The 26,931-nt window shown below is 51.7% G+C and overlaps 6 protein-coding genes across 6 annotated transcripts; all 6 read right to left on the reverse strand.

The window, feature by feature from the left end:
• Positions 1-575: 575 nt before the first annotated feature.
• On the reverse strand, positions 576-3,290 carry SAPIO_CDS1079 (uncharacterized protein; the record flags this gene model as incomplete). Its single annotated transcript, XM_016784331.1, has 5 exons — positions 576-838; positions 922-1,333; positions 1,385-2,712; positions 2,789-3,070; positions 3,158-3,290. 5 exons carry the CDS (start codon positions 3,288-3,290, stop codon positions 576-578), a joined length of 2,418 nt encoding a protein of 805 aa, XP_016645994.1.
• Positions 3,291-4,071: 781 nt separating this feature from the next.
• On the reverse strand, positions 4,072-5,324 carry SAPIO_CDS1080 (uncharacterized protein; the record flags this gene model as incomplete). Its single annotated transcript, XM_016784340.1, has 3 exons — positions 4,072-4,481; positions 4,550-5,189; positions 5,253-5,324. The coding sequence occupies 3 exons, from the start codon at positions 5,322-5,324 to the stop codon at positions 4,072-4,074; spliced, it is 1,122 nt and encodes a 373-aa protein (XP_016645995.1).
• Positions 5,325-5,861: 537 nt separating this feature from the next.
• SAPIO_CDS1081 (uncharacterized protein) lies at positions 5,862-6,617 on the reverse strand (the record flags this gene model as incomplete). Its single annotated transcript, XM_016784351.1, has 3 exons — positions 5,862-6,256; positions 6,337-6,497; positions 6,595-6,617. 3 exons carry the CDS (start codon positions 6,615-6,617, stop codon positions 5,862-5,864), a joined length of 579 nt encoding a protein of 192 aa, XP_016645996.1.
• A 1,581-nt stretch (positions 6,618-8,198) lies between these two features.
• Positions 8,199-9,733, reverse strand: SAPIO_CDS1082 (uncharacterized protein; the record flags this gene model as incomplete). Its single annotated transcript, XM_016784358.1, has 5 exons — positions 8,199-8,451; positions 8,527-9,200; positions 9,259-9,415; positions 9,556-9,632; positions 9,719-9,733. 5 exons carry the CDS (start codon positions 9,731-9,733, stop codon positions 8,199-8,201), a joined length of 1,176 nt encoding a protein of 391 aa, XP_016645997.1.
• A 798-nt stretch (positions 9,734-10,531) lies between these two features.
• SAPIO_CDS1083 (Tetratricopeptide) lies at positions 10,532-13,827 on the reverse strand (the record flags this gene model as incomplete). The annotated part of the gene is made up of 8 exons (XM_016784367.1): positions 10,532-12,181; positions 12,278-12,522; positions 12,579-12,735; positions 12,795-12,887; positions 12,975-13,154; positions 13,222-13,304; positions 13,374-13,577; positions 13,656-13,827. The coding sequence occupies 8 exons, from the start codon at positions 13,825-13,827 to the stop codon at positions 10,532-10,534; spliced, it is 2,784 nt and encodes a 927-aa protein (XP_016645998.1).
• An 8,989-nt stretch (positions 13,828-22,816) lies between these two features.
• On the reverse strand, positions 22,817-23,973 carry SAPIO_CDS1084 (Uncharacterized protein; the record flags this gene model as incomplete). Its single annotated transcript, XM_016784377.1, has 2 exons — positions 22,817-23,534; positions 23,597-23,973. 2 exons carry the CDS (start codon positions 23,971-23,973, stop codon positions 22,817-22,819), a joined length of 1,095 nt encoding a protein of 364 aa, XP_016645999.1.
• Between the last annotated feature and the right edge of the window lie 2,958 nt (positions 23,974-26,931).

A 26,931-nucleotide genomic window follows, 5' to 3' on the forward strand; every position in this document is an offset into this window, starting at 1 on the left:
TCATGCAGATGGATATTTGAGAGTAAAGTGTAGCAACAAGAATAGTAACAGTAGCAACAGTAGCAGCAGGAGCAGCAGGAGCAAACAACAGAAAACAAGTCAGTCGCGACGATACGGGTATCGAACAAATGTATAATAATAAAACAGGTCCATAGTTACAACGGTTATTATGACACTGCCCCCCCGAGGAGTAGGGGGACGAAGGAGGGCAAAAAAAGACAAATGACTCCCTTGCAATCCATGAATGCTCACCGGTCGCTTTCCATGGTAGCACACAAAACAGCCAAAGCCAAGTAAGCACAGCGCCTCGATGTAGATGTGGCCCTCCACATCTAGGATAAACATGAAATTTCGTCCCATCTTAGGCTCCGAGTTTCTGCACCAGTCCTCAGGGGATGCGCCGCGGGCGGGGAAAGAATCTCGTTTCGACCACCTCTCAACCCCTTGGCCCCTCGCCCCCAATTGAGGGTCACGGAGGCTGCTGATCCCAACACAAGGAGTGGGAGAGGCAGCAACCTGCAGAACCCCAGTAGTTGAGTGACATTTTCCCATTTTTCGCCTTCAAATCGAACAAGTTACTGCCGAGCAAACACCTTCACCACACCATCTCCGCCTCCGCTAACAACCCACTTGCCATCCTGGCTCCACACAACCGAGCATACACCTTCGCCGCGCATGATGCGGTGGTTCGTGATTTCTTGCGTGCAAGATCGCTTCTCCAGACTCCAGAATCGCAGCGAGGCATCGTGGCCCGAAGTCACAAGCTCCCGTCCGTCAGGGCTGAGGGACAGGCTCGATATTGCTGCCGGATGTGCCCACATGCTGTACGCACATTGGCCTAAGAGGAAACGCGACACTGTTAGTAAAAAAATAAAAACCACAGTAACCAGAAAAATGAAGAGTAGAGCGCTGTGAACATACCACTATTGGCATCAAAGAATCGAACGAACCGATCCTCGTGTCCGGAGATAATCAAGCCTTCCACTCCTGTTCCAGACATAGACTTGCCTCCCGTAGGTCCCGCACTCGCGCCCTCGTCGTCCGTGAGTCCTCCGCCGTGCTGCTGCTGATCTAGGCCAGCCGTAGTTGCCACCACGGCGTTCACGCTCGTGGCCATTGTGCCGTCGTAAGTCTCAAGACTAGCGAGACTGCCAATTGGCTCACCAAGCTTGGTGTCATATACTAATATGACGGCGTCCGAGTACGAGACCACAAAGGACTCACCATTGCCGCTGAGGGGCGTAATACATGTAGGGCTTGCAGTTGATCCGTCGGCCCGCGTAATCGTATGAAGAAGCGTGTGATGGAAGGGCGAGTTGGACGCGACGGACGCCTGAGGTGAGTTCGTGAATCCAGTACCTGAGCTCATTGAATTGCCACGCACCCGTCCAGAGCCGGGCGGTCTCCGGGGTGCAGGTCCTGGCTGAGGAGACCCTAGACGCGGAGGTGTACTTATCGCCCAGAGTTTCACCGTGCCGTCCGCTGAGCCAGAGGCTAAGAGAATCCTGTCTGTGTTTCCAATCGAACTGCCCTTCGCCGGTCCGTAAACAGAGTAAAGCGTGCCTGGGAGAACGCAAAGCGCCCAGACAGCGTCGGCGTGTCCTTCCAATGTTGCCTTGGGATCGACGCGGCCTCGCTCCCACACTCGAATAGTTGAGTCTTGCCCACCGGAGAAGATCCAACCATCTCCTTGCGCACGTCCACCAGTCACGAAGTTAGGCGATGGACTCCAGGCTGCCAGGCAGAGAACTGCTCCGGCATGACCACGGTGAGTGAAGTTGGCCGTTATATCAAGATCAGACACGGTGTTGGAATGTCCGCCTATGCTATCAAGGCGGGGGATGTGGAACCGCTTGATCATACCGTCATCTCCAGCCGTACAAATTTCAGGTTCGGCGGGACTACCGCCTCCTGAGAAGATCACGCTACGAACTGTATCGAGATGGCCTCGAAGACCAAACCTCCATTTAAAGTTGCCGGCCTCGACCTGCTGGTTGGCAGCATTCAGAGACAGCTCGTTATCAAGACTTCTCCGCCGAGACGAAGAGCTCTTGCGTCGGTGAGAGTTGGCGAATCGGCCGGGCGACTTCGGCATCGTATCCGCCGAGGGAAACACATCGGTGTCGGGCCGGTTCGAAGCGGGCTGCTGAGGCGCTGCAGGTGGTCCCATATCGGAAAAGTCCCATCCGTCAGAGTCTCCGCCTGACTTCCTGTCACCGACCAGGCCGGTAGGTTGCCCAGATCCGAAGCTCTCGTTGACGTGGTTCGGCGCATTCTGGTTTTCATTGGTAGTGCGATTAGAAGGAGCCGGCCACTCTGACCCTCCAGCAAACAGGGATGGCTGTTGAGGCTCGCCTCCTGCTCGTGTCAGGGGCTGCAATTGAGGTTCAGCGTTACGGCTCTGGAAGTTGGAGGTGGTGGGAGGACCGGAGACAGAGACGTGGTTCGGGCCCTGTCGAGCCTGTGCCGCGTAAGCCTGTTCCAGCTGTTGCGCTGCCGATATGTTGAAGCCTTCAGCTTCAGCGCGTGCCTCGTCGAAGGAAGGGAGAGGGGGGGATTCTCGTGGCGGTAGCGGATTCGCAGGGGTCATCATTAAGTACGTAAATTCGTTTGCGCATGAGTCAAGGAAGGATTTGAGATCCTTTCGTGAGGACTCATCCTCCTCTGGCTTTCCGATAGGGATGGACACTCCACCCTCGACATGTTCCTTCGCTATAACATAGCAAAATTCCATTAATTTGGTCTCTCCTTTGAATCGTAGGGATCGGCCGGTACAGTTGGTACTTACAAGTAAGCTTATCCTGCAACATGGCGGAGCGAGTCTCCTTGTCAACGGCAATTTCGTGAGCCGGGTCCCATTTGCCTTGACCGGCAAGCTGGGCAGACTGCTCCTTGATTTTCCGCTGAAGAATCGTGATGTATTTCTTCGAGGCGTTTTGTGTTGCATCTCCTCGTTTCAACTTTCCCTCTAGCTGTGCAATGCGCGCCTTCATCTCCTGCTTCTCGATATCCCACGAGTTTCGTTCGCGTTCGTGACGATGCCATTCGGACTGTAAGAATCTCATCACACCTGTGGGCATACGCAGTTAGAAATTATTGCCCCATGCATCTTAAGCAGGAAACAAAGAAAGAAAACAATTGAGGTTTTGTTACCCACCTTGCAAGGTATATTCAGTTCCTGGGGGCCGATTGATGACATTCGCCTGTTGTTGTTGCTGCTGCTGCTGTTGCTGCTGCATCCCAACATTTCCATCTACACCACCTACTCCATTCCCACCGTTCACCACCATGTTTGAAGTCTGCCAACTCATACGCGCGGATCTCTTGGGCCCAGCTCGCTGCTAGATCGACCGGTAGTGTTGTTGGAGCTACAGGGAGCGGCCGTTTTCGACCCGATGTCACCGTCGTCCTCTGGGAAGGTTGAAGGTGAAATCTCTCATCTGCGGTCGATCGTGGGATTGAAAATTGGTGAGGATATGACAGGTCCAAGATGGAAATTTGTCGCGATGTACGGATTGTCGTCGAGTTTGGTGGAAATTGAGAAAAGAGACGGCGCGGTTGTCCAGGACAGGGCAAGCGTTGGGCGGTTTGCTCAGCCTGGTATTGGAACAACGCGGTATTATTTTGGAGGTGCTTTTTTCGGCGTGGAAATAATCACGAAATATTCTATCGCGTTAGAGGCCCGTTTCTTTAAGCTGTAATGGGCCACGAAATGGCTCCTGCCGTCGATTCTTTTGAACTTTTCTACTTTGCTTGGTAGGGCGGGACCCTGCGATAGGAGGCGATGTGAAGGTCGAAGGTGTTGCTTTGGGATGCTAAAAACAATGAGCCAATCAGAGGCCGATCCTACGTGTGATATCTAGCCTAAGGCACAAAATTATTTATCAGGGGCGCTAGTGAAGCTGAGTAACCATCTCATCTTGACACCTGATCTGGGGTAATGACAGGTGGTTGACAGCTGTTGATATGTAGCGGCGCGATTCTCTCAAGACATTGTATTGAGCGAGTCTTGAGAGGCGAGAATGATCAAGGTTCCTTTTTTGGATTTCTTTTCCTTTTCATTGAAGTAGACTAAAATTCCAGCTCTTCAACTTCCATATTGCATTCAAGACACTTCCTCACAGTCATGCCATCTGCGTTCTCCACCGCCCTTCCCCAGTTGTGAACATGCTTCCCGCCTCCTAACGCATCACCAAACTTGCTCGGCCCCTTCACTCCCGACTGTTGCCTCCTGAACGCTTCCGTCCTAGTCTTCTTCTTCAGATCTAGTAGCTTTGCCTTGAATTTCGCTTCCTTGCGCTTCTTCTTCTGGTCCTCGCGCTTCTCAAACTCGGCATCTAGAGCTTCAGCTGAACCCCACTTCTCTTTGAGAGCATAGTCCTCAACTTGGTAGCGTAAGAATAGCATCATGTCGTGCCAGTGAGACTTGTGGGGATTTGGCTTGTTCAGGTGGGGTAGTAGATCCTCATCTCGCAACTCCTCTGTAATCGAGGTTAATAGCGATGAACAACTTCGCTCTGGAAGTAGGAGTCATGGTATGGCAACTTACGGTCCGTTAATAAGTAGTCCTCTTTGCACTCCGTCTTCGTTAGAAGCGAGTACTTTTCAGGGAACTTTTCCTTGCAAGAGGAGCAGACACAGCTCTTAAACACCTCTTCCCACACGAAATCTATCTCAGGACTGCCACACTCGCGACACTTTTTCCTATTCTTCTGATCGTCGATGGAGCTCAAGCCCGGCTCGAACGGCCCTTGCTTTGTCCTCTTCAAGTTGCGCAGCGTCTGGAACCGCTCCCACTCTTTCTCTGTCATGTGCTTCGGCCTATCTGACTCCGGCACGCCTTTCTTCAGCGCTAGGTTATACGGATCATCGTCGACTGTTATGAAACCACCCCTTGTGTTCGTCATGGCGCTCATGTTGTAGTCTACGAATTTGGCAAAGTTCTTGGCCGGCCGTATGGGTCCCTCCGCGGGCTGGACACGTCCATCGCGGTTGCTAGTCGGTACAGGATCGGGTGCCGATATCGACGAGAAAGGACGTTTCCTCCCAGCTTCGGCCGTTGTTATTTGCACATTTTCATTTTCGACTATCCCCGCCGGCGCACCAAGGCTCTCGGGTTCCTTGCCGGACCGGCGAAGCTCGTCTTGCTTCGCTTGTCGTATCGCTTTTGCGCGGAATCTATTCTCATCCTGGATTATAGTCAGCGCCGGATAATAGCATAAGTTTAGATATCATCACAGATGTTTACGTACAATGCGCCTAGTAACCTCTGGGGATAGCTGTTTCGATAGTGCCCCAGAGGGAGGGGTGGAGGGTCGTTCCATCTTTGTGACGGATCTCGGGAAGTACTACCAAGGGGTCTAGAAAGAGGAGGCCGGTTCGGATTCGAAAATTATTATTATCGCGGGTCCAATAAGGAAGACTCGAAAGGCATCTAGTGCTTCTGCTTTATGCTTCTTTGTGGTGGCGTTGGTAGCTGGGGGGTTGTGTAAGGGAAAGGGAAGCACAGGGGTACCGGAGGCTATATGACAGCATTGGGGACACTCTGTGTATCCAGTGTGAAAACCTAAATAGTGCCTAAAAAATGTCAAGACTCAGCACCAAGATAATGGGAAGCCATTAACATCTGCAGACAAATATGGAGAGCATTAATGCCATTGCTAACGGCTGGCACAAGACACAACAATAAGGCAGTATTACACAAATGTCATAGATGGTCAACAAGATGCTCAATTCTCATGCGCTCAGTTAACCTCAAGATTGGAACCTAAACCGTTGTCCCCCCTTCCTTGCTTTATCCCAGTAAGATTACACGATTAAAAGGCCTTCGGACAAAAAAAGATAAAAAGGAGAAAGCAAATTTACTCCTCCTTGGCACCGCCTCGACCAGCCCTCTCAGCAGCCTCAACAGCCTTCTTATCGCTCTGGGCAGGACCATTCTGAAGGCCAGCCATGAGACCAGCAGCCTGCTTGAAGGGTCGCTTGAGATCACCCGAAGCAGGCTGGCCAAAGATGTGAATCTTGGTGAGGTTGTTCTCGAAGACACCCTTAAGGGGGATGATGGACTGGATGAGGAGGGGGTTCGTGTACTTCATGTAGAGATGGGTGAAGCACATGATGGCAATTCCCATGAGCTGGGCTCGGAAGGCGTTTCGGAGCTGCTGGTTGTCGTAGGCGTAGATGGTGGTGGTGATGAGCTTGGGCTCCTCAGAGGATCCCATCGGCGCGGGCTCGACGTACTTGAGGGTCGTCATGTCTAGTGATTCGCAGCGACGTTAGCTTCAGCTACTCACGAGAAGGAAATCCGGAAATCCCGGAAATTCGAAAACCGCATACCCTTCTTCTTGTTGATCTTAAGGTGGATCGTGTAGTAGACGCCGGCAATTATCAGGTTGCTGAGGAGATAGATTCCTCGCACGGCATTGAGCACATTGGGGTCATCGAAAGGCACCCTCTTGGCGACCTGCATCAGTCCGAGGACGATGACGAGGTTGGCGCTGTTTGAGAAGCTCGAGTTAGCAGGAAGTCCATCGCACCCTGGGAGAGCACGCGAGGTATATGGAAGATGCGGAAACGAATGCGCTTGTGACCTACACAGCAGGGGGGATTCCAGCCATTTTGACGATGCCGATTCCGAAAGATGGGATGGGACAAGTAGGTTCGCGAAGACGAGGTTTTGGAAGCGAGAAGGGAAAAGAAGGTGGAAGTTGAGGCCTGGAATTGAGGAATTTCGCAACGTGGAATATTTTGTGAGTTTTTTAGGGAAGGCAAAAAGGAGGGATGGATTTGATTTCCGGCGTTGTGGCGCTGCAAGACGCGCCTAGCCGCCCCGCGAATCGTGCGCAGAATAGAGAATACAATAGAACGTCGAAGTACAGGCCAGCGTGGCGAACTGAGACTTGGAAGGGACGATTGACGGCACTAGTACTTCGTAGCACCAACTATGGAGAAAATGTAACGCTAGAAAAGCCCCTATAAGATATCATCAAAAGCACCATTGGCCTGTTCACCAGTATCGAAAATGATGGAGTCCACAAATAGATTGCATCATGCAGTGCCTGCCTGTTGAATTCTGAATTCCGCCTTTTCGTCCCCGAGATGGAAGCTCTCAAAACCAGAAGGTTCCACGAGGCTTCCGATCGTACATGGGAGTTAAAAGCATCCACGCTGATTCCCGCGAAGGCCCAATACGGCAGGTGGCCTCGAGATCTTGGAGAAAAGTTTTACTATTATGAAAGATCTGATTGCTAAGTAAACTTACGAAGTAAACGCCACGAAGCCAAGTCCATCAAAGACAAAAAAGAAAGAGAACGGATACGTCCTGTTGCTGTGAGTCACGTGACTCATACAAGGACGACGGGCTTGTGAAAAGAAGAGTCGAATCTTGAATGAACGAAAGAGACAACACCAATACCCATTGCAATCTCACCGACGCTCCACAGGGAGACCGTGGGTCACCTTTTCGAACGGTAACTCGTTCTGGGAAATAAATAGGAACGGCCTACTTCGGTTGACCTGCCTATCGAGAAGAAGCCAAGCCTGGCCGATGTCTGGGTTACTCAAAGCCCTGTGTCCCGACTTGAGGAACCTCAAACCTAGCCCTCTTCGTCGATCTGATGTATTTCTTTTGATTTATATATGATGGACTTACTCGATCATTGCTAACTAAGTATTGATAACGCTGGCCGGTGGCTATTCAGACTCTTGCTCTGTGGCCCTTCTACTATGCGTTGGCGCCGCTGGCGAACGTCAGAACTGGGAGAGATGGGTTCTTCTAGCTGAACTGATCATGAATCTATTTTATTCCTTTTTTTCCCACTCCTCCTCCACTGGTATCTATCTCTGGGCACATACACGTTGCATTTTCCACTGTCCATCACATTCGAGGTCTTAATTTGCTGTCCAAGGGCCGGTCTTTTTCTTGTTCATTATTTTGTTCGTTTAGTTCATGGTCCAGTTGTCTGCTTCGGACCTCTCTTCTTTTTTAGCCTGATCTCTCCGCTAAATTCCATGAGAACAAGAAAACGTAAAAACGTGACTCCCTAAACCGGCCCAAAAGAGGCTAGATAACGAAAAAAAAGAACACAGAGACCCCTCGACACCAAATGCAATGGACAAGAAGAAGAAAAACAAGCCGTGATAGCCCACTCTTTTCCCCTCCTTTTTCTTTTTGTTTTTGTTTTGGGTTATCTCCTGCCTTACGCGGCAATGAGGTCCTTCTTGAGGGTACCCTGGTATTGCTTCTTCTCCGCCGGGGTCTGGAAGGCACCGTGACCGAACTCAGAGGAGGTATCGATCCACTTGAGCTGGATGTCCTCGAGGGCCTTCCTGGAGGTGTGGACGAACATCGACTTGCGGAGGGTCATGATTCGCTTCTTGACACCGGGAATGGAGCCCTTGAGCATGACGAAGTCGTTGTTGACCTCACCATAGCGGACGAAGCCACCAAGACTGAAAAAAAAAGGACATCAATGTTAGTAGAGCGAACGAGAGAAACAAGATGGGAGAAAAAGGAGGAGCACATACGGAGTAATCTTCTTGGCAGTGACGTCGGCCTCGGTGGAGGCGTTGTTCTCCTGGTCGCCCTTTCCAATTCGGTAAACCTTGTGGTTGACCGAGGTACGGTGGTGGTAACCCATCTGACCAGATCGGGCAACAGTCCACTGGACGTGGGAAGGATGCCAGGGACCGATACAAGCGACCTTGCGGAGACCCTTGTGGGTCTTGCGAGGGAGCCTCTTGGTGCCCCAACGGGAGGTGACACCGTGGTATCCGTGACCCTTGGTGACGGCGATGACATCAATCATCTCGTTGTGCTCGAAGATGGAGTCGATACCGACAGGCTTCTCGAAGAGCTTGTGGCCGAACTCGACCTTGTCGGCGACGGAGCCACCGTTGATCTGGATCTCCATGAGGTGGGCCTTCTTCTGCTTGAGGGGGGTCAAGCGGAGCTGGGTGTGAGCGAGGACACGGACGACGGTGCAGTACTTCTTGATGCGCTCGAGTTCGCGGGTGATGGAGACACCGTTGTTCTCGGAGTACCTCTTGGCGTACTTGGTGAAGGCCTTCTTCTTGCTCTTGTACCAGTTCTTGTAGAATCGGCGGCGGACCTCGTCGCTAAGGTGCTCGGCCCAGACGGTGGTGAGGGATCGGAGGCCGCGGGGGGTCTCAATGTAACCAACCAGACCAACAACGATCATCTGTTAAATTAGATGTTAGCCATTGACACAAAAGCCAAGCGGGCTGCGTTGTTCGTACGGGTGGGGTATCGACGATGGTGACAGCCTCGACGACTTCCTTCTTGTGCGACTTGGCACCGGGTCGGTCGACATCGCGGACGATGGTCGTCATGCCGGCCTTGTAGCCCATAGCGGCGGTAAGGTGGACAGGCTTCTTGGGGTCATCCTTGGGGAAGCTATAAAAGACCAAAATGGCGTTGGTCAGCGAGATCTTCCGCGATTCGATTGCTGCTTCTTGCGTCTACTTGGACAAAGACGTCTGGGCTGTTTCCCTCTAGGGGCCGGATAAAGAATCTGAATACTCAGCATCACTTACGACTTGACCTTTCCGCGGTGGCGGGTTGCTCGCTTTCGCGGCAAGTAAGCCAGCGAACCGTGACGGGGAGCCTCGAACTGAAAGCCGCCTCCGGTTAGTTGTTTAATCCATTGAGCATCGCATTGTCGGTCTCGTCAACAGATATCTGAGAGTATGCACTTACCTTTCGGTGAGACATCTTGACGGATGGATGGAGGGATGGGGTTGAGAGAGGAAGAAAAAAAAAGTTGAGGAGAGAAAGGAAAGGGAAATACCTCCTTGTCGTTGTGTGGTAAGAGGTTAAAGTGGTGCTCCCCTCGTGGTGGAGATTGGCTGTACCTCCAAAAACTTTCGCACACTTTTTTTCGTGGGCTCAAAAACGAGGGTCGCCAAGACTTTCAAGCCCTTCAATTGGAGTCACGTGAACTGCATGTTCTTGTTCCAAGTCGGCAGCAACCTGCGCACCAAACGGCAAATGGTTGCCAGCTGACATTGGATTGGATTTTCTCATAATCTCCACAAACCACTTTAATGGCCCACAAAACAATCATAAGAGAGAGCACAGGGAACATCTTCCTACAGTGAGCAAAAGTGAAATTGCAGAAGCTTTTGAATTCACAACTTGTAGCTAGAAAACCCTAGGTCCAATTCACTCCATACGATTCTAAGCCGTCCATCTTGGTTTAGGCATATCGTCCTCCAAACAAAAACACAATCCCACGCATGCCTCCTTGGCTCCTAGACTACTGCTAGGTCATCGCAACGCCCAAGCCACTCCGATATAACTTCATTGAAACAAAGAAGAATGAATTTAGGGGGGAACAGTAATGATAGATATGCGGACAGGGTTGAAGAGAAGAAATGGGGGCAGATAAAAATAAGAAAAATAAAAAAGAAGTAAAACAAATGTGGAATAGAGCAAACGTGGTAAAACATTTGAGGGAGCTGAAAATAGTTTCAGTTAAATGGTGATTGGTGCTGGGGGCGACCCTTGCTTTCAAGAAGCCTCAACCTTGGTTGCAGCACCAGTCACGCCATTGATAGCCCCCCCAGTAGAATTAGCCGTCTTGGTATCGCCTGGAGGAGCCGCCGGACCCGACCCATTAGCACCAACAATTCCTCCCTTCTTATCTTCTTCGTCGTCATCATCGTAGTTCTCGTTGACGTCAACCTTCCGCGCTGCCCTCTCCGGCTCATTGTTAGCGGCCGGGGGTGGTGGAGGTGGTGGCTGTGCCCTGGACGCCTCCATCTTTTGTCTCTCCTCCGCGGGGTAGTCCTTGAGGGGAGCGGGGCCCGCAGCCTGCGGTCCCTCGTGTCCCATCGGGGGGTGCATGGGGTTGGGACCTTGCTGCATTGGGGGGAGGTGGGTAGGGGGCATCTGATGGTTTTGGCTGTGATGAGCCGCCTCCGATGGGTGGTAGCCTTCGTTGCCATGCCGTTGCTCCTCTGCACGACGCATATCGTCAGCCCGGCGTTGCTCTTCCGCCCGCCGCATCTCATCGAACCTCCTAGCCTCGGAAGAGTTGCGTCGGTAAGGCTCACGGGGAGGAGTGGAAGGCCGGCGGTGATGCATATCGTCCAACCTTGCACGATTCTCCTCGTTGGCTTGCTTCTTGGAGGCCGAGGACTCTTCTTCCCAATCCCGCATTCTCTTAGGACCCACAGAAGGTGGTCGGTCGTCGCCCCTCTGCATCGGTCCGTCAACCTGCATTGGTGGTTGAGGGGGATGGGAAGGGGATGCGTCCATCGGACCAGGAGGAGCAGGGCCCGCTTCGGGGTGGTGACCGTAAGGCGGAGGTGGAGGAGGAGCCTGCTGGTGTTGTGGATACGCTGACTTGGGAGAAGGCATTCGGTTGTCATGGATGGGACGAACCTCGGGTCGAGGGCTGTTCCTCGGCCCATACTGGGACAATGGCTTCGGACCGTCGCCGGAAGGTCCCGAAGGTCCAGCATGAGGAGGAATATAGTTAGGGTTGGCCACTCGCTCGGGCATATGCATCGGCTGCGAAGTAGGAGGAGGGGGTGGTGGCGGGGGAGGCCCCTGCGAGGCGTAGTGACCCGGACGTGGCGAAGGGCCTCGTCGAATGGGGCCCCGATTGTCTCCATACTGGGGCTGACCTTGCTGAGGAGGCGGAGGCGGCGGTGGTTGCTGTGGCTGCTGGGGTGGAGGGGGTGGCGGTGGTGGTTGTTGAGACTGCGGCGGCGGCTGCCGCATCTGTTGTTCCTGTCGAGGGCTAGGTTGCCTCAAAGGAGGAGGTGGGGGTGGAGGCTGTCCACGGTAGGGCTCACGCTGCTGCTCATACGGGTTAGGAGGCTGAGGACCCGGGTTGACTTCCCCTTGTCGAGCCCAACCGTTAGCAGGCGGCCCGACCGGAGGGCCGGGAGGGGGAGGAGGTGGCTGCTGCTGCGGTGGTTGCTGACCAGCACCGGTCCATTGAGGGGCCTGGGGTCCGAGGGCGCCGACAGCTTGATGAGCATACGGATGTACGTCAGCGGGCTGAGGAGCGCTTGCCGGAGGACCCGCGTTAGAGCCACCATTACGTAGGAGATGCAGTCGGGCCTTAATGTGAGGGTTGGTCGGGTCGAGCTCGGCCGCCCTCTGGTATGCATCTAAGGCATCGTTGATTTGGTTGTTACACGATTCATACTAAAGGCGCAAAAGGTTGTTAGCTTGAAAGAACACAGACCGCTCGCTTCCACAGAGAGAGAGAGAGAGAGAGAGAGAGAGATTCAGGCCACATACCAGAGTGCCAAGATCATACCAGACCTCGCTGATATAAGGATTGATACGAATAGCACGCGAGTAAGCGTCCAGGGCATCGCGGTACTGATTGATCTGATAATAAAGAACACCAATCGAACACCAGAAAGTAGGATTTCGGCCATCTCTGTAGACAGCCTGCTGATATGCTTCGTATGCCTTGGGGTATTTTTGCTGAGACATGTAGCAGCGTCCAAGAAGGTACCAGCTTTGCGCGTCATTGGTATCTAATCATGGGTTAGAACAGGGCCGACATATTTCCGAGTGAGACCAAGATACGTACCGGCCGCAACAGACTTCTCGAGGTACTCGATTGCGCGCTCCTGGCTCTGGAAGCTGTTGCTCTGTTGATGATGGAGCCAGCCGAGCTGCTGAAGAACCTTGGCATGGTTGGGATCACGATCTAGAACTCGCTGATAGGCAGCCTTGGCGTTGTCGACCTAGATTCAGGTGTTAACACGATGGAATACATTCCAAACGCCCCATCGCTATAACTTACGTCCTTCTGTTGCTCGTGGACATGGCCAATCTGGAACCAGATATCTTCCTCGGTCAAGGGATGAGGAGGGGAAGTGACGATGTATTTGAAGCACTAAGACATCGCACGTTAGAGACTGGATTCGCTCAAACAAAAGTTGATGCGAAAATTTAAATAAATGAAGAGAAGTCCAATTCTTACCTCCAAACTCTGATTGTACTTTTGCTGCTGCTTGTAAATAATGCCAAGTCGGAAGTAGATCTCATTGGCCTTTTCGAAGTCGGGCTGCATCTGCATGACCTGAGAGAAGGCCTCTTCGGCGTGATCCAGTGACCCATATCGATCGTACAGAATCCCAATGCCGTACCAGAGCTTAGGTTCCTACAGTGGCGGGTTAGACGCCCGAACTATGTAAAATGGAAGCATATCCTCTCGTGAGTGCGCATACCTTGGGATTAGAAAGGTGAGCGATGGCGTTCTGGTAAGCAGAATACGCCATCTGGAGCTCGTCCATCATCAAATAGCAGTGGCCTGTTCAAAATGATGTCAGTTGATGACCAGGCTCCAAGGACAGCTACAAGGGTAAAAATATCGACATACCCAAGCTTCCCCAAGTCTCTCCATTGTTCGGCTCGAGCTTAAGAATATCTTGCAAATAGCCCACCGCCTTCGGGTACTCTTCGCGGTTTCGAAGAATCAACGCAATGGCGCTCATGGCGGGGACGGACGTGGGGTTTGCGCGAAGAGCAGACTCATAGGCTTGGAGTGCCTCGTCGGAACTTTCAAGAACTTCAGCAAGACTACCTGTGGTTGGGGAAAACCGATGGTTAGCACACTGATGGAGCAACACAAAAGTCTAGATATCGCAAAAATATCTCTTACCAATCTGCATCCAGACGGCTTCCGTCATTGCTAGAATCTGTCGCGAGGGCGCACCCGCATAGCGACCGGGTTGAGAGACCGGGGGCTGACCCTGGGGAGGTGGCGGTGGAGGAGCCTGAGGACCGCCGTGCTGCATTTGCATCACGGTCGGCGAAGGTTGATGGTTCGCCATGATGGCTAAATATCAAGGGTATCGCGTCAGAGTCAGGAGTTGAAGCTTGCCTCGCCCCGTGATCTGCAGCAGACACGAGTTGCTCTCCGGTCTGGTGGCTGGTGGAATCATGAAAAAGAAGAAATTAGCATTCAACCAGGGGAGAGTAAGAGTCAAATTGCGTCGACATGATGCGAAATGGTGTGAGAGGACGTAGAGGATGAGGGTTGGTAATGATGGCGATGGAGATGAGAAGAAAGAGCTTTGGAGCTGAAGGGAGTTGCGAGGTGCTGACAAAGGCGGGAAAAAAAATATGGAACAGGTGAAAGGGGGAGAAGGAAACAGGATTGAGATGACGGAGACTTACCGAAGTCGCGAGGAGACAGAGACGAGGAAATTGGAAGATGCCCAGTAGTGATGGCGACCAGCCAGCGAAGGCTTCGAAGGGTTGGGGTTGGGGTGGAAAGAAGGAAACGGGATGAAAGAAGTTGGGGAGATGGGGCAGAAGGAAGAGATGGGAGGATGGCACAAAATGACGGCGAAAGGCACTCGCGCTCTGTCACAAACTTACCTTACCCATGAGAAGAAGGAAGGGAACGGGCAATGGATCTCATAATCACACGGCGGCGTGGCATGCCAAGCGAGGAACATCCATGCAGGTGTTTATGTGTACTTTATTTTTACCTGTGCTGAGTACTGGAAGGCTTTGTACGTCTTTGCTTAGCCGGGGTGTGGGAGGGTGGGGTGGTGTGGAGCGATCGAGGAGACACACACTCGAGCACACCCCCACCCCCTCCCCCCAATGTCCCACCCCCTCGCACCCCTTACGAAGTAGAACATGGGAACGGTTGGTACGGGAAGATACTCCGTCCCCAGCGCAGGATGAAGGGCGAGGCATGTAGTGTAGGGTATGGACATACGCTAGCGTACTCCCCGTTGTCGTTGAGGTGCAAGGGTACACAGCACAATTCTGCAGCACATTACTCTATATGGAGTTTAGTGTGCCCTCTAGTCTGGTTAGGGGGATGGCGACTAGTGTGGTATTAAACATGGGCCAGGCCTGGCCGGTAGGTACGTAGTGGGCTTGGAGTGAAGCGGCGTCCACTACACTACTCCGTACACTAGTGCAGCGACGACTGTGCCTTCTCCAGCACAGATAAAGCTAGCTGACTAACAGACAGGCACTCGGGTCCCCCAAATTCGGTCTGTTTTCGGCCTGGATCCGTCGGGGAGTACCCGGGGCAAGAGGAACGTCAAAAGGAGTACACTATTAGAACGAAGAAGTACTTCGTAAGGTAAACTACACTAGTTTGACGATAGCGGCGTCTTGTAAAGTGCTGAAGCCAAATCGGCCAGTGTGGAGAATTTGATATTAAGGCTCCCAGAATAATACTTCCCTCCTCCCGGAAGATTTGGCCTCCACTCACTCGTCTGAGGACGGTGTTCTTATGAAATTAGTAGGAATAGTTCCGTACGTGGTACAGAAATAATATTTTCCCGACGAGATCCGCACCACGCTCCGTCATGGAAAGGGACGATGAGATAAGAAAAGAAGAAAAATAAGAACCCGAATGGTCACCAGCGCCATGAGTGGAGCGTAAAGCACTTCGTCGGCAGCCAGCAGCACCCACCACGGGCTTGGGCTGCACGGCACGCGCAGCAAGTATACTGCAGAAAGCCTCACTCCATAAATGTCCGTCTCCTCATCCTTCTCGATCATTATTCACCAGCGTTGATGGATTGATTACCTCACAACACCTTACGCAATATGCCGGAAACGTTCCGGCGAGTGTCCAGCCAAGAGCTGCGCGTGTGTCCAATGCCAACCATAATAAATTGAGGTCTGCTGCAATTTGACAATCTTGCACGCACGCCTTGATGGATACTAGCGCGAACGTCGTTACATAGAAAGGAAACCCTCTGGCAGCAATGCAGCACACACGCCGTCTTGGAAAAATCAAAATCAAGACCTCAATCTAATGTATGGGAAAGAGGGGGGAGAGGCTTGGAACGGCTAGAGGTGGAAGGTGGACCGTGTCCCCGCCTCACTCAGTCTTTGATAGAATTTTCCTGCAGAGAGCCCACTCGTCAGGATTGCGTGAGCTGGAGAGTCGCGAAAGGACAAAGAGTTTCTGGGGAAGAAGAGTCATGCCTAAATTGGTGCCACCAGGTCAGTGGCACTGTACTTCGTACATGTTCCTGTCCCCTGCCTGAATCCTCACCCTCAGTTATCCTCGGCGCTAAAGAACGCGTCGAACATGTTAGAACCGGCGTCCCATCCGGCTGTTTTAGGGCCCCCTGCCACACCACTGTTATGGCACATGCGCCACACCAGATCGATTCCACGGACCCCGGCAAAAACCTTATCGAGGCGCTAAAGAGTTTAACGAAACACTCACTGAACAAAGGGCAAGACGACACAAGTCAGGTCAGCACCCAGCGCTATAACGACGAGGTACACTACCAAATATACTACGTCGCTTGGAACAGGACCACAAGCTGCTCTGATCCTGGCGTCACGCCCGAAGCTATCTCAGCGCCACTTTTGCAATCTTCGGGTGGTCTTTCAAACTTGATCGGATTCCGCGTTGGTTATTATCCCAAATCCCAAGTTTGCTAAATTCTGTAAGGGAGTTTTTGAGGCCTGTGGGGGGGAAAAAAGGCCAGAGACAATGAAGTGCAGCAGGGCATGTCGCCTTCATGTCACCAGCCTTCGGCCAGTCGCCGGTATCAATCTTGGGGAGGATTGGCCTATCCTGCACGCAAACCCTTTCGGTTTGCACCTCTTCAGACTTTGGCCCACCAAGCATATGGAACACACCGCATACATATAACCTGCATGCACGTATGCAGAGCATACGCCTACATCGGCCAGATTCGCCAACAGCAGAGCTAGACAGATGCTTACTTCACGGCACCATCATGTATTGATAAACACCGAAGAGACCTAGGCTCTTCGAAAATGAGGCAGTGAGGCTTGTATGTGAAGCGGTGGTGCAGAAATTATTGCCTGCCCAGTCCGCCCCTCCACTATCCGTAGTCGAGGAAGGAGATTTGATGGAATCTCGGGTCCCGGCCTGTCTCCTCCTCTCGACTGAACCATACTTCGTACTTGTTTCCATCACACTAGACCAGCCTAACTAGGCCTAATTTTGGAAAGGCCCACGTGTTTCCCATCGGAATGCCTTCTTTTTCGCCGGCAAACCGACCTGTACAAAGCATCGGAGTGCAGTGTTCACGACAAACTGCTCGTCAATTGAATCGATCAATCTTTTCTTATATTCTTCCTTCATTCCTTCGTTCCCCCCCTCCCTCCAGACTATTTGGGAGCCTGGCATTTGGCGCAAAGCCGCTGTAACCAGGGAAAATACTGGTAAGGCCAGCCAGCCATTTTGGGTAGCCTATCGACAGGGATACAAATAATAATCCCAGTCCATGAGAATAATTCCAACCAGTCCACGTCTAAGATCATCGCCCAGAGGTCAGTTGCGACAATCCTGGACAAAGATTGGTCTTCAAGCCTGGGTGGGAAAATAAGGAAATAAAACCAAAGAAAGATGGGGTGAAGCAATATATCTCGTCATACCTACCAAGTAGCTCTGAACTCCGTGTCGCATCAGTTCCGCCATCGAATGTCGAAGCTTCTTTTTCCCCTGGTGCTACAAGTACAACTCCGAAGTACTCGTACCAAGTCGTCATACCGATCAACTGTGCGACGGAGGTCGATCGGCCGAACGTTTCCACAGGATGGAGCATTCCCCCCATCATCCATGCCCCATGTCACAACGGCGTTGGTACCTTCGTACTCTATATGGATAATCACGTCCCAGGGAAGATCATCCTGCAGAGCGGCATTCAAGATCATCCAGGAAGGAAAGGGGAGGGAAAGGTGCGGGAAAGAAATTGTCCATAGTGTCAATGTCCCACACCAACCACCCTTTCCTTGGGTGATCGCCCGGTTTCAGCTTTCTGCGATGATCGGAATCTGGTTCAAATTATCCCTGTGCTCATGATCTTCTAATTAATCGGCTCCCTTCTCCTTCCACGAGGGTTAGATCGATCGACTGACGAGTCGTCCTGATGCTGAAGTTGTTCTAAGTTTATTATTGATCGCTCGGATTTCCCCCTCAGAAACCCTGCGACAGCCATTGCCCGGTCTCTGTCCGCACATCCCAAAGGGTGGCCTTCTTAAGGATACATCCAATGTATGCCATATGGAAAAGAGCGGCTGTATTAACTTCCCGGCGTCTCGCTTACCTCCCAATATACACAAAGATTATTTCCCGCTTTCACTGATGACTACGATAGTGAGTAATAAACTAGGGTGCCTCCCTCATCGAGAGTGCCAACACACAACATCCCGGCGATGGTTTGATCTATGCGGTCCTATCAAGGATGTATTCTCCGCAGGAGGCTCTATTCAAAATGCGATGGGACAATCGCCAAAAGCGAACTTCGCCATTCAATATGTATTACCCGGTCCGTAGTCGGCGTCGTCTTCTCGAGCTTAGAGATTTAAATGTATCTGAGGTCCCATTCTCGAGATCAAACCACTGGATAGTGCTTATCACCGAAATCAAGAGGTGATACATGCCAGCCATCAACCACATCCTACAAATAACGAACAAGACCGTTGGAACGGGCCCCCTCGCCCCCCAACATCAAAGCCACCTGCAAGGAGCAATGGATCTCCCGCGACAGTGCTCATTGTCCTTTTTGATCACGTGTCCCCACCCAGTGTCATGGCTGGCGTTGTACACAGGTACTGAGGTAAACCACTTCGTATTATTAGGTCAGACCGAAGGTTTCAGCTGGATCTTCTGTCTGACCCAGGGATCTCGAACAATGGCGGAGCGGACACCCCCAGAAATGCATACACGCGACCAACGAGTCGCTATAATTAAACTACTAGAAGCTCATCTATCGAGTTTCTCACACGAGGGAGAGCAAGATTTTGATACAATGCCGTGATCTTAGCCTCGGCCACCCGGAACACAGTGATGCGTGTGGTTGGAGCTTCTTGATTTTTGCAAGGCTGTCTCCTGGGATGAGGGCAGTGGGGGCCATGCCCATTTTTTTTTTTTTGGTACCAAGGTGTCATCAAACAATACGAAATAAAAAATAGTTTAAATGAAACTACTCGATAACTACTGGCGAACAGGACTTTGGAGTTGCCATCTGCGTTCCGCGACTCTGCCAGCCAGCACAACTCGGCTCCCGCACAAATCCAACGAAGTGATGGATGAATGGAGAGCCCCCAGCAACTGGGCTAGGGCCATGGCTACTTCAATGTTCCTAGCCAAAGATGGCAATGACTGGACCAAAATGACGGAGTGCCTGGGTCTAAATTCCGAAGGGAGGGAGGGGGCGCTAAGCAAGGATTTACGAGTACACATCCACTGCGCAACTGGACCCCATTCTGCAGTCTTGGCCGGTCACCAGCCAGCTCACTCGTTTTCCTCCTCACCAGTGCAAAGAACGAAGTGACTCGCCGTCTACCTCAGTACGTACCTTCCCACAAAATTGGCAAGTGTACACTATATCACAGAACCTTGATCGTACCAAATTAACATCTTGCGCGCATATGCAGGCCGTTCAAAGTGGGTGTAGTGGCAAGCACGGAACAGCTTCCCCTTCGTCGTGGGTACGAAAGTCTGGGCCCTATTTCTGCCGAATGGTCCAATTCCCCGTCGTCCCAGCAAGGCGACGCCCCGCGAAGGGACGATATATGTAACCATTCATGTGGCCCGTCACGTTTTTGGTACTTCCCGAAAGATGTGCTGTTGTGCGGTGTGGTGCAGCAGTTGGACTTGAAGACCAGGGTCGGACGATGCACGCCAGCCTGGCTGGTTCGTCTCCGTGCGTGTCTCGGTGCTTGCCTTTCGCCAGGGTTGACGAAGGATGGGGGACTTGGTGGTGTGTAACGCACTTTGGAGTACCCACGTAACTTCCTGTCACGATCATGGTGGGTTTCTGTTTGATTTGATACGATTTACTTTTCTCCGACTCCCTTCTGGGTAATGAACCGTACCGAACTTGGCAAAATGACGAGTAAAAATTACTCACTCTTCACCTACAATTGATCCATTCCAGTGATGAGGGACGGCATTTTCCCACAGCACGGAATGCTAGTCGGCGTTTCTTCGAGTGTTTGTTCTCTTTATATTCATGCTGTTTTCAGCAGGGCTGGAAATTCCCATCGTCTTGTCCTCCATCCCTTTGCGCAGCATCAAATAAATATTACCAAGTGGCCGAGGGGGCGTCGAACTTAACAGGTTCTGCTATGTTTCATCCCATCATACATGCTTTGATGAAAACGGGTGGAAAGATGGGCGCTGCAGAGTTTCAGGGACCCAGGTTCTGAGAGGAGGCTGGCGGGCGCTCGTCCCCTTCTTTCCCGCGAAGTACAAAATCGACGATGCGACGGGTAAAATGCCTCAACGCCGTGGGGAGTTTGCGACTACAGAGTTTTTTTTTTCTACTTTTAAAGCCGTAAAGAACCAATCGTCATCAAGCACCGAGGTATTAACATTGGATCGCGTTAAGATCCAGGGTCTTCAAATGCTTCTGCACCTCAGGAAAACGGCTCCAGATTGGGCTATCTTGAGTTGGCGTGCAGGTGCTGAGTACTCCGTAATATTACAGAGTATGTACGGTACTTCGGAGGCCGGTATTTCTTAGTGTCAACTTGTGTCAAGAGGAGAAGAAACTCAAGCCACCCTCGCTCTTCATCAATGGATTCAGCTTCGGGCCCACCCGCAGCCTGGTCTCCTCCACAAAGTCCCGACCCATCAATTTCCGAGCCCTCTGCGGGACACGTCTCCTCGAAGCTCAGCCGCCCAGGTGAGTGACCGTAACGGTGAGCACAGGTGCTAGAAAGGAAAGAACGGAAAAGGTACCAACGATAATGGCGTCGTTCCGAGGGGATTCTCCCTTGGTTGGGCTGGTTAGATATGGATTGGATTGAAGATCATGAGGGCAGTTCGAGTCGTCACTCTCTTTATCGCCATCTCGACTTCGTACTTCATACTTCGCCCGTCCCCCGAGGCAAAAATAGGGGCTATTCTGGGCATGGCTCCCTCCGTCAATCCAAGCCCATTCCCAGGCAGGCAGGGACAGGGATCTGTGCAGATCGAATCAGAACCGAATCCAATTGCAGGATGCCCCAAACGCAGCGCATCCGGCGTGGACCCTTGCAAGCCCCATAATATCTCGCCATTCTCATGAGCCGCTGTCGTGTACTCCGTACTTCCCATGAAACTGGTAGGTACGCGAGTACACGATAGTCTAACCAGATTTTGCTCTTCCAAACATTTTTCCTACGAAGTACTCTGCAGATTCTTCGCTCACCCGAGATTGCCATGGAAATGGTCCTGCGAACCCGGGAGAGGAGCGGGCGGAACACGGCTTCGTCCTTCGTAGGACCAGTATTATTAGTACTTCGTATTCCTTCTGTACGGAGTAACCTACGGCGAAGCGGCTCCTCAGCATCGGACTTAAAACCCCACGCATAAGGCCCTACGAAGTATCTCAGTACGACATTTTGAGTGCGAAGTACCTCAAACAAAAGTAGAAAATGGGGGCGGGAAGCCAGGCGTTTTTACCTTTCCGGCAACTGTAGCCAACCGATCGTGCGTCCACATTAGCTTGTGGAACAAAACGCTTCCAAGCAGCGTATTGTGGCCCCATTTCCGGCCTTGACACCAGGACCGAAGAAGTCTTCCTCCCACATGCCCCATGCAATATCGCACAGGCTGCTTCTGAGCCACCTTCAGGAATCGTGTGGAAACAGCCCTGGTTGGTATTGGTCTTCACCAATCCCGTTCACTTTTCGCCCTCTTTATTAACCCTCGCATTGCCACATGTGCCTTGGCAGCGTTGGTGCACGCAGGAGCAGGAGAGAATGTGCCGACAAAGATTGTATTGGTTCGGAGACGCCTGACAGTCAAGCCACTTGGACAGATCAAGAAACGAACCGCCCTTTTCAGCCCTGGAGGGCTTCATATCTTGGAGGGAGGGAGGTCTCTAGACTCGACTCCAGCTAGCTTTGAACGATAGATTGTGTGGCACAAGCTCACCTCCTCGAAAGCCACCCAAGTCGATAACCGGTCTGGCCTCGTGTAACATTGCCATGTCATCACGAGATGTGCTAGACCCGTCCGATCCATTCGGTGAAGATGACGGGCTCTGCTAGCTTCACGAGGTGTTAAAAGCAGTGAAGAATAGAATTGAAACCATCAAGAGTGCTGTCATTTAACAGTGTTTAATGAGAGCTAGTTTATATAATATTTCCATCCTTCCCGAGGCCGGTGATGTCTGAGACTGAGACAAAAAAGCGTGCAAAGCTGCTTGATTGCGAACTGAGACTCGACACGGAGGCTGAACCGCCTGTTTGCGCAAACCTATTGTGGTTGACTTCCCTCAGGAACCATGCCCGAATATCCGTACTTCGCGCTCTTACTTACGAAGGAAGTTGCCCTTACAAGGCAGTTCTTGGCGATCTCGACGATCTACGATGCTGTCCACCCTTGGCAGCAGCAACGTAATGGCACCATACCTGTCCTGCTTCCAATGGTACGGAGAGGAAGGCGAACCTAGTCCCGCTGACACGGAAACCATCCATTCAAATATCAGTTAGCGTCATCGTCTTCACGTCCACAAGAAGGCCACAAGAGGATAGACTAGGAAAATTAACGTAAGGATTGGCGTAAACTTTCATGCGAATTTCTAGCTAGTATCCATCATAAATCAACAAAACGCGCCCAAGACGGTAAAATACACCTATAGTTCTACAAAAAACTTGGATAGGGTCATAGTCCTCGCAATCTGCCTGGACTCCAGATCCTCCCCCTCGCCTCCCAACGTATTAGATATCTGGCCGGTCGATATATCGCCGCCGTCCAGTCCGATCCCATCCCTTCTCTAATCCCAAACGAAAACACGCTATCAACATTTAGGCGATGAGCTACTAAGCCATGCCAGAATATAGGAAATGTGTTTTTTGTGTCGCTCAAGCAGAGCTCTTCTCGAGTCCTTCGTTATCAGGCGTATATTTGGTCTCGCCCAACATCGGTGCGGGCTGCGTGGTCATGGCAGTCTGCGTGCTGGCAGGCGGTTGGGTCTGCACGGTGGGGCCGGTAGGCTCGCGGGGAGGGGGAGTGGGCTGCGATCGCGCGGCCGTCGCTGCCTGAAGGCGCTGATCAAGCGTCCGGAGAGCTAGAGCTCGTCGCCGCTCGGCCTCCGCCCTCGCGCTACCTGGAACGGTTCGCTGCAAAAAGTTGTTGTCGCCCCTCGCTGCTGAAATATCGGCTTGGGTGAATGGTGTGCAGATTCGCAGGGATACCAAAATGTTGAAGACGGTGTTGGAGAATGAGGCGACCGTGGGCTTGAGAGGGCCGGGGAAGAACTCGGCAAAGGCAAAGGTCTCGCTGGCATCGCCGCGGAGGGAAGATGGTTGCGACGAGTCCAGATCGGGGAAAACTCGCTTATAGAATCGCAAATATGTCCAGCTGGCGAGGAAACCATAGATGGCCATGAAGAACGTGGCACTGGAGAAGAGAGGCGTCATTGCCAACACTGTCACGATGCTGATATAAAGGAGGGGGAACCTCGGAACTCGAAGAGAGAGAATGCCACGGAAGAGGGTAACAGTATGAGCTGGAACGAGCTGACTGAATGCGACCAAAAGTGCGATCTGGATGGGTGTCGTGCCAGCAATAACAGTAAGCCTGGGAAGTCAAAGAGTTAGCAGAGGCGAAGAAAGCCAAGCAGTGGTAAAGTTCACACTTACGTCCAGCCCTCATTCCCTGTCAGGATGAAGAGGAGGACAAAGGTCGCAAATGACAAAAGGTTCGGGATCAAGGAAACGACGACGATGAACTTGGCCAGCTCAGCCGAAGACCATGCCCGCTCAAGATAGCGCCCTCCATGATAGACCGTCAGAGTTGATATCGCGAGAGTGAAGACGTTGTTCTCCACGAATGTCGTTGTCAATAAGGTCCAGGGGTAGATGAGAGAGAGCTGCGGCACGAATGTGAGGTACGGAATGACGATATTCGAGCCGCTCGTCCACTGGCGATACCGAATAGCTGCATTTAGGAGCGACTGGACAACAAGGACGATGAGTACCACCCGCGTCACCGGCGGAATATTTATTCTGGGGGGCATTTTGGGGGGCTAGTCGACTGCGCTTTGATAACTCGAAGGCCAGAGATCGTGGGCTCGTTTAGAAATTTGTCGTCTGGTCAAAACTTGGGTACCATCCCCTGATGGTCGATTGAAGGTGTCCTTACTCCTGATTCAGAATGCCTCTTCTTTGCGCTGGGCGGAAAAATATCGGGCTGGCATCGAAATGAAACGGTTGAATGAGACCAGGTAAAGTCAGAAGAGCTTACTTAATAATAATCGAGACTCGCGGTTTTGCTGGTCTGTTGCAATCTTGATTTTGATTGTCCATGGCTCGTGACGCAAAACAAGTCACGTGATAAACGACTTGGAGGAGCAATGACCACCAGGCAAAACAAGCATTGACCAGGTACTGTCAATCATGTTGTCAACAAGAAATGGGTCGGCACATGAAGAGACCCTAAAGGAACGAACTAATTTGTGAAATCCGCTTTCGTTTTAAGATGTCCTCTCCATTTCTTTACGAAGTAGACACGAAGGCTACTTTACATCGGTTCGGTGCATAAATATATCTGGGTCGAGTCTACGAAGTACTCACTATGATAAAAAGGACCCTGATCAGGAACACCGTGGTTGTCAGCTTGCTAGAACCAGGATCGAGGAGGTGCAGTTTCACATGCACTGCTTAATGACGGGAGTACGCGCTGTCTTTTTTACTTGGCTTTTACGAAGTAATGTTCACGAGCCATGAGCGATATTATCCCAGTACGAAAGTACCTTTCCCCCCGATCAAGTGTTGCCCACATGAGGAAATTTTCGATGTACCGACGTCCTGTGATACACCAAATTGATTGTTGTGTTGCGTACATTGGAGATCTGTCCTATCAATTTTCCAAGGTGGGCTAATAGACCGGGTTCCTAGTCGAGTAAGGTCTCCCGTTCCTGACTGGTGGGGCAAGCCCTGTGACAAGGTTGAACAGCGCAATTCGGAAACGCTTCCAATGGTCAAGCCGAGATTTCCCCAACCCACCATGTACATAGTGTATCAATCCATGTACGAAGTATCCGTGGTCGATCGACCAATGAAGAAGGTCACCAAAGATGCCTCAAATTCGCCCTTTCTTCTTCTTTTCTATCTTCTTTCTCTTTCCCCTTTTCGCCCAAGTGACCACGGACGCCATCTGCGTCTCTTAACAAGGTGTTTCTCCTGGAGGAGACAGGGCCTTGCCCTTTCATTTGATCTGTCTCGGAGCGGGACCAACTGGTCTGTGATTCAGTTGTATTACGAAGTCAAGTCCTTGAATGAGCAAAGTGCGGGACGCTGTTTCCGGAAATGGAATAGTTCCACAGTCCCGATCAACTGTGGCTTCTCGCTTCCTTCCACAAAGTTTCCGCATGGTGGGTGGCGAACTGGCATTGCAGCCGGAGCCAGGACAAGCTGGGGGGGATGCAGGGTACGTTCCCAACAGTGCTGAGAGTACAAAGTACTTCATACTCAGGCAGATCAAGCTGCCCTGCCCCCTTTCTCAGTTACCTATTTCGGTACATGTCAACAGAGCATCTGGCCTCGCAAGTGCAAAGTACCCCCTAAGCGTTTTTTGGACAGTGCGAAGGGGTTAACATAAACAAATTCTGGCTGCCTTTGTATTGGACATCGCAACCCACACATCCTCCTTCCCTGTCCTTCCGATGAATCAATGGGCTTATCGGATTAAAGTAACCCTGGTGTTTCGCCCCCAGATCTCCATCTCGCCGCCTCTCTCTCGCACGAGTCACAAATTTAAGGCGTCCTATCCTCAGCGCCGCGCCCCGCGATCTCTATTCGTTCCTGGGCTGTTTCCTTTTTCTCGATTTTGGCTTGAATTGAGGGAACTCTCCCACATTAGGGCGGACTGCATCTGCTTGCCTTTGCTGGTACATTACGTCAATCGCGACAGGCTGCCGTGAAAATTACATGTGGTGACCAGACAGACCAGTGGATAAATCGGCGGTTAGAGACTAGTGTGTGCAGAGCGTCTTGGTACCATTCCTTATTGTGTACGAAGTACACACACATCAATCAATGCACATCCTCAAATCTTACTTCGTACTGAGGTACATTCCCTCGATTTTGATGTCCCGTGCTTCATCGCCCTGCGCCGTGACAGTTATCTCGGCATCATGAAAAGGCATCAACAAGGGATATTGTCATTTCCAACCTAATCGAAGGGCAAGCAACTCGAAAGGTGGCAGGTCCGATTTCAGCCATGTAAATCGAAAGACTTATCCCACAGGGTATGCCCTTTTCCTTTTTGACGAGGCAATGCTCACTCCTCATGACGATGGGCGCTTGCCCTTGTGGGCCCTCTGTTGTTTATGAAGGATAGACAGTACGAAGTAGATTATGTTCGGGTTTGCAAAGCTATCCGCAACCGATTCAACCCATTGCCCGGGGATCTGCATTTGCACCACCCTCGAGCCGGACCACATTTGAAGACGCCTTTGACCTTGTGGTCGAAGAAGTACTGCAACTGGGTGGAGACTCTCTGAGCAAAGGGTATTGTCATTACCACATGGATTAGTCTTGAAGATGAAATCCACACAGTCCTTCTTACATTTAGCTACGGCAAGAGGAAAGGGACTAATAATCTGTACTCACGTCAAATCAACATGGGACACTAGGGAGGGTACGAAGTACTTTGTGCTTCGTGCCTAGTGCACTATAATTGGAGGATGCCGGGATGATGGGGCTGGATCTGCTTTACTTTTTTTACATGCTGGAGGCAGGCACTAGGAACAATATCCTTCCTTGGTTCTACAAGTATTCATACTTGCATGTCTCGCCCAGAAATCGAATCGGTACGTACCATCGAATCCAAAGCACGACCCATGCAACAGATTTGCGCACGGAGGCGTCTCTCGCTGTCGTTCATCACCCATGATCCATCACCCATCAGGCCCATTCACTTCCTTCGAACGAAGTAGGACATCCCAGATACCCAAACACCCAAACACACCTAA

Source organism: Scedosporium apiospermum (assembly GCF_000732125.1).
Source record: "Scedosporium apiospermum strain IHEM 14462 chromosome Unknown SEQ_SAPIO_0044, whole genome shotgun sequence".
In the NCBI taxonomy this organism is placed as follows: Eukaryota; Fungi; Ascomycota; class Sordariomycetes; order Microascales; family Microascaceae; genus Scedosporium; species Scedosporium apiospermum.